The sequence below is a fragment of the Brachionichthys hirsutus genome, chromosome 13 (genome assembly GCF_040956055.1).
Source record: "Brachionichthys hirsutus isolate HB-005 chromosome 13, CSIRO-AGI_Bhir_v1, whole genome shotgun sequence".
Classification (NCBI taxonomy): domain Eukaryota; kingdom Metazoa; phylum Chordata; class Actinopteri; order Lophiiformes; family Brachionichthyidae; genus Brachionichthys; species Brachionichthys hirsutus.
The window spans coordinates 9,679,062-9,685,622 of record NC_090909.1 but is presented as its reverse complement, the minus strand read 5'-3'; the positions used below and the strand labels follow the sequence as shown (position 1 = coordinate 9,685,622).

The window sequence follows — 6,561 nt, the reverse complement described above, 5'->3', positions numbered from 1 at the left end:
AGAGAGGGAGGTCAGAAGAAAGAGGCTTCCATCCAAAATGGTATTCCAGAATTTTAGATGTTATAATTTGAACTGCTGGTACAAGCCTTCAGCCAACCTTGTGTTGTCATAGCAACAAACTAAGGTCCGGCCCTGGCTCCCTTCATGCCAACAGAGGAGGTTTGTTTTCTTGTTCTCCCTGTGTCTGTGTGACTCTAAGTAAGACGTTGTGTCCGGTAAGACAATGTGCGTTATACTTTAATGTCCTCTTATTAATTTACAAAGAGAAGTTAGGATTCTACCTAAAGGTCAGGTCTAATGCACTGACAGCCCATAATGTATCTCGTTATTACTGTCAGCATTTTGAAACTCCAACAGTCCCAATGTATACGTGAAAACAATTATAATTTTACAATAAAAAAAAATATATATATATTTATTTAAATATATATATATATATATATATATATACAGTTTCAGACCTCATGATGGTTTCCCTGTTTTTCCACGTCTGCGCTGACTTCTATCTTTAGATGTATCCATCCATGATTTTGATATATATCAAAGTAGATGCAATATATATCAAAACCATGGATGGCTACATCTAAAGATAGAAACCAGCGCAGACGTGGAAAATCAGGGAAACCATCATGAGGTCTGAAACTGCATTGCCCAGAATGCAAATGAAATTTGCGCAGTCGCAATTCGCAAACATGAGTCGGTCTCGTGACGCCGACTTTGTTAGCGTTAACCCGGTTAGTCATTGTGGTTAGCTCGTAGCTGCTGCCGACCGCCTCTGTGCGAACTAGCAAACCACATGTTGCAGCTATGTAGCACACAGGAGGACTTCGCCCCGCTGTTTACGGCTAACGCCGGCTAACGTCCTCCCACGAGCTAGCCTAGCTGCTAGTTAGCCGCATGGTAGCGAAGCAGCCGGCGATGTGCGGTGGGTTGTTTGTGTCTCTCTCTCGCTCGTCTCGGCTCGTTGTTTAACTCGGCGGGCCTCGTTTCTGTGCGGTGCGACGCGGTCCGACGCGCCGCATCCATCTCATGCTGGTGGCGCTAAGATGTGGCAAAGCGTCGGGCTCACGGTGCTGGTCATCGTGGCCACTGTCGTGTGCGCGCTGCTCTTCATGCTGTTTGGTGAGTTTCTTGGACGTAACCTACTTCCATAACAAGTTCAGCCATTTTGCTGCTGGTTTATCGAATTGGGAGATTAAATAGAAACGCGTCGCCCTCCTGAACAGCTAGCGAAGGAGATGCTACGAAGCCGTCTCGGTGTTTGCACGGAGAAAGCGCCACTGATTCGCTTGCAGGCTCGGTCGGGCTGTTTGTCCCCGCGGTCCAGATGTTCCTGTAAAGTTCCCTCCTAAAGCGGCTCACGCTGTATTGAATGACCGGCAAGTCTCGATTTCAATAAGGAGTTTCTATATTTATCGAACGGCTGGGAGAAGGAACACAAAACATGGCTGGTTCAGAGTCCCAGACCGGAACCAGGACCGATTCCCTTCATCCGATGGGCCTTTAGCCGGACACAGCTGATCCGATCTGTCAAATATGATGGCTCAAAAAGCTAAAACCATGAGCCAAACAGCTGGAACATTGTGGAAGAAAATGCACGATTACAACAAATGATTTGGGCCGACGGGTCACAACTTCAGGTATTGTTGGGAAAAGGTCATAGAATTTTAATCATTCAGGAACTTTGTGACTTTTCTTTATATGGTGAGATCATTTTCCCATTATTTACCACCCAAGAACTGCTGAACTGATTTGTCCCCCCCCCCCCTTTTTTTTTTTTACCCCTTAGGTTGGTATGTAGTCTGGCAGCTCTTCCTGTCCAAGTTCAAGTTCCTGCGAGAACTTGTCGGCGATGCCAGCACCCCGCAGGCAGAGATGCAGCCGACCGAATCGAAGGGTGACCGCACAGCGAACGCCCCGACGCGAACCCGACCCAGGACTGCGCGCCAAAGAGTAGCCTTTCCGGATAGCGCCTTGTAGAGCAGCCAGGTAGCGGCTGGAAATCCTCCACGTCTCCTCGTGAAACCGGAACCTCCTAGAAACGTGCACGGCCACGATAGGTTTCCTGCGGATCCTGCGGCACAAGTACCGTGTGGAAACTCGGTAGTTGGCCTTCCTCTTCATCAGGACACTTTAAACTGACCAGGAAGTTCTCCTGGTTTCAAAGGGAAAAGCCATTTAAGTAGAATAATGTTTGCCGTGCGTGCGCGTCTCTTTTAACGGAAGTAAACTATACTTTTAATGAAAGTATAAATATAAATGGTTAAAAGTAAAATATTTTTTAGCAACTGAAGATCAAATCCGGAGCAGGGATTTGGTCGGCCGGCAGTCACGTCAGTAGTTTTGTAATGAAGTGCAATGAAAGGAATGTTTATGCTGTCGCTTCGCTTCTCGCACAGTGTGCGCTACGTCCGGCTACCGTCCGCTAGATCATGTCAAGACGTCCAAATAAGGTGGCAAGCGACACCATTTTCTTTCCAGTAGTGTGAAGTGTAATCTGTCTTCTTGTAACCCCTCCACCCCCCCCCCCCCCTTAGAAAAACAAAATAGAGTCAAGAGAACGTTTCAAGGATTGTCTGAAGATTGTTAGCTTATCTCGGCGGAGGGACGCGGCGCTCCTGCTGCCCCACCAGAGCGGGTTCCGATCCGGTTCCCTCTGTCTGGATGACGTCTGCTGTTACACGACCTCGTTCTGTATCGCCGTTGTCACTACGGAGCTACCGGTAATCAAACTGACTGGGGCTTTAGTCGATATTTATGTCTTTCTCCCTCCGGGTAAAGCTCCTGTAACTCTTGCACCTTTGTAACAGTAGTGATTTTTTTTTTTTTCTTGTTTAATGAAGGGCTGGCTTCAAATAAACACTATAAAAACGCTGACTTTGATTTATTATTTATTCCGGGAAAAGTGACTGCTTGCTCGCATTAGGTAAATATAAGCAAGAAAAATTAAATTAAATACTAGACTTTTTGAAAGTCAAAATGTATCAATTTTAATATATGACCAACAATTTTAAACATTTAATGGCATCTTATTTGGATGCAGCAAAGCATGCACTTTATTGAATACTGCAATCTGGCCACCAGGTGGCAGTATAGCTCTGATGTCAAACAGCACTCAGTTTGAAGGAACCTATCTCTGGTGTTACTGTATATACATTCAGTTCAGTGCACGTAAAAGGCTAGAATAAGTACATCTTACAACCCATGTCTTTGTTTCAAAACTGTATTTAAATAACGTTATTTGAGGTTCACAAAGAAATGCTTAATCTGCCATAGCAGCTCATTTTTCTATTGTCCCTCGAGCCCTTCCCTACCTCACCACAAACTTTAAATACATCTGTTTATATGTTTTCACACAAATTCAGGTAGCAGACAGGCAAACATGATAAACCCCCAAAATAAAGCATGCATACAAAGACGTGTCCCCCAAGTCTTTCTGCAGTCGTTCTGCCCTGCTGGCTGATTTCTAATAGCAGCCATGAATTATTGCCCAGATCTGAACGCATCGCATTAATCTACCTTATGCATAATGTAACACGAGTCTGTCTTGCTTTAAAATAGCATTTTAGGCTTTGGCAAGGTTTAATCCATTGAAAAGCTCATGGGACCATTAGCTTAGTCCTAAAGTGCACATACTTAATATAAAGCAAGAATAAAATTATTGTGACTGTAAACATATAACGTAGAAATTCAAGTTTATCGTTGGAAAGGGCAGAGCACTTAACTATTCCTCTGACACTATTTAAAGTTCAAACGCATCGGATTTCTCCAGAGCTTGTGGTATTTTTTTAGACCCTTTTCTGTGCCATTCAGCTCTTTTCAAACTCAAATGACTATTTCACTCATGACTTCAACACAAACGTATCCTGAGTCCACATTTAACAACTTGACATGTGAAGCCTGGGAACCAAAGAGCAGCATGAAAACAGCGCATGCTGCTCTCCTGCTGCCGTTTCCATTCTGTGCTTCTCTGCAGTTCAGAAGGAAATCGCCCATCCCTCTCCTGTCACTGTAACCATTTACTGAATTACATGTATGCAAATTATTATTATTATTATTATGAATTCTATTCTGTTTGACCTTCAACTCGGATTCATGGCCAGAAATTCTCCTTCGCAAATGTTCTGCTAGAGAGCAGAATTTGTATTTCCTTTAATTTCAGGAAGTTGCTTTGCCCCCCCCCCCCCCCCAAGCTGACGTCTCCAGGTTCGACTTGCAGGTATGTACTTTTAGCCCAGATGCAGCTTTCCAACCTTTCTCTCTCCGCCGGCCTCTCATGGATCTGACTTTAACGACTCAGAACTAATGATCTTTACTTCACGTGGAATCTTTTTTTTTTTTTTGCAGCAATTGCTTTCCTGACCCTTGAAAGAATAAAACTCAGCCTATTAAAGTTTTTTTTATATATATAGTTAAAGAATTGGACTTCTGCGAGAACTAATCGTGGAAGAAACATAATTACGGCGCAGTAGCTGACATTTGGGATGTAGGTGGTCTGTTGGAAACATGCAGGGGGGAGGGGGGGGGGGGGTCCAAGCAACCGCTGCTACAGTTGAACGACTCGGAGGCAAACCTGACTAATAGTTTTATTTGTTCTAATGACGCCACCTATCCCTCGGATCTGGCTCCGCACGCTTCTCCATGCAGCTGGGGCCTTCTTCTGCTTTTTTTTTTTTTTTTTTTTTGGAGAAAAGGAGGCCCTGCTGAGCTGCAAAGCTGTAATTTCAGAGCCTGCAAATACTTTACAGGAAATGATTGTGGTGAGCCAAGGAAATGACACAGGCAGCGGTACTCTCTCTGCAAACGCAGCCAGACCTGCCTGTCCTCTCTTCTTCGCCGCCCCCGGACGCAGGCCCTGAGACCCCGTCGCTCTGGGTTCACCAGGCAGACGAGGTGCACGGCTGACGTCTCGACTGCTGATGCTCACTGCAATTTTTCCGCCTCAGCAGTCCAACACCTGTTTGAGAGTCCCTCCGCTCGACTAGACAGTGTCTCATCGGTGGAAGGCGGAGAAAGCTGGTCCAGGGGGATCGAACGAATGCGCAGCTTCAGCTCTGCAGCACCTTGTGAGGTTGTGCACGTGCGGTAAACCAAAGCCAGCCATTTTCCTTTTTACGAGCTGTTTCGCGTGCAGCCGCTGGTGACAGACGCACGCAGACATTTGTTTTTTTTGACTGCAGGACATTTGCGATCCAGGGCCAAGAAGACTTCTAAGAGCAGCCAGGACTAAAAATAACTCATTGATTCACCAATATCAACCCAAGAGGACGCTCATTTACCAGCCAGAAGCTGTTTGCTCTCTCGTTTGGAGCCGCAGCGTTCGGGACACGTCATCCTGACTTCAATGCAAAGGGGAAAAGAACAGCTCAGCAGAGGGAGGGGAATTACTCAGCCTCTATTCAGGTTTAAGGTATAAAGTCCTAGAAACTCCCTGAATATCATCCTTCTTAAAAGACACACAGATGTTGTTAGAGCAGACATGGGCAAACTAAGGCCCGGGGGCCATATACGACCCGTTAGGCTTTCTAATACGGCCCGCCGGACTTGTCCAAATAATATCATTAAATAAAATGTTATTATAAACCTCATTCATTTTACCTTTTACCTGTAATGCTACCTGTAAAATGACAAATCTTTTAATGTGATGTCTTTCACATGTCATTTATATTAGTTCACACAAACACTCCATCCATCTGTTCCTGGCCCGGCCCCTCTGTCAAATTTTAGAACCCATTGGGGCCCGCGAGTAAAAAAAAGTTTGCCAACCCCTGGGTTAGAGCAACCTTCAGTCTTACTTCAGAGGCAGCGTCTCAATGTTTGTCTTGGGTTCAGGACTGCATTTTAATAAGGCCTTCATGCCTGAACTCCGAAACACGAACCGTTACTTGCAGCGCCTCTGGATCAGCAGTGCGTGTAAAAAAGAACACCCTCCCTGAAGCTGTGTCCTCTGACACTTGAAACCCGCCGCTTGCATAGGGAAAGATGGATTCCATCTCCGAGCAGGATACATCTCGGGCATCGCGGACAATGATCCCAAGCAGACTGCCAAGGATTGTTTCGGGAGAAGACCCGGATCGTTTTGGAGCGGCCTGACACAAATCTGCGGCTTCAAGGCACCCCACAGGGCAACTACTTCTACCCAAGACTCTTGGTCTCCCTTTAGTTTCCTTTTTCGACACAGCAGAATGCCGTAAGGATATAAAGAGGAGACTTTACACTTTTCAATCAGACCGAACACAAACTTGAATCCCGCTTTTCTCGGCTGCACTGCTTCTGCAGGCCGAGCGAGGCGTTGGAGACGGGCCCGATGCCTCCTGATTTACTGCGGCTGTTTGGGTTAAATGGGAAACCTTTAAAAGTCAGCGCAGATTCCTTCCTTTCTAATCTCCCTGGAGAGAACAGAGAGGAATGCAGCGAAGAATGAAAACACATCAATTGTTTGTACGGGCCAGTCTGCGCGAGCTCTGGGGACTTCTAATGAGATTTCCTGATCGGGGGGGTGAAGGGGGTCACAGTCACCTCTCTGCAGAAGCTTTTTTTAAACTGTAAATTCTATGTTCA

The 6,561-nt window shown here is 45.8% G+C and overlaps 1 protein-coding gene across 1 annotated transcript; it reads left to right on the top strand.

Moving 5' to 3' along the window:
* Positions 1-727: 727 nt before the first annotated feature.
* smim13 (small integral membrane protein 13) lies at positions 728-2,874 on the top strand. Its single transcript, XM_068747371.1, has 2 exons — positions 728-1,122; positions 1,790-2,874. Exons 1-2 carry the CDS (start codon positions 1,047-1,049, stop codon positions 1,978-1,980), a joined length of 267 nt encoding a protein of 88 aa, XP_068603472.1. The 5' UTR covers positions 728-1,046; the 3' UTR covers positions 1,981-2,874.
* Positions 2,875-6,561: the final 3,687 nt, after the last annotated feature.

What these genes read in the sequence shown, in the direction of transcription:
- smim13 (XM_068747371.1), top strand. Translation starts at nt 1,047, where the DNA reads ATGTGGCAAAGCGTCGGGCTCACGGTGCTGGTCATCGTGGCCACTGTC. An exon ending in GCTGCTCTTCATGCTGTTTG is followed by an intron (nt 1,123 to 1,789) that starts GTGAGTTTCTTG and finishes TTTACCCCTTAG; the next exon opens with GTTGGTATGTAGTCTGGCAG.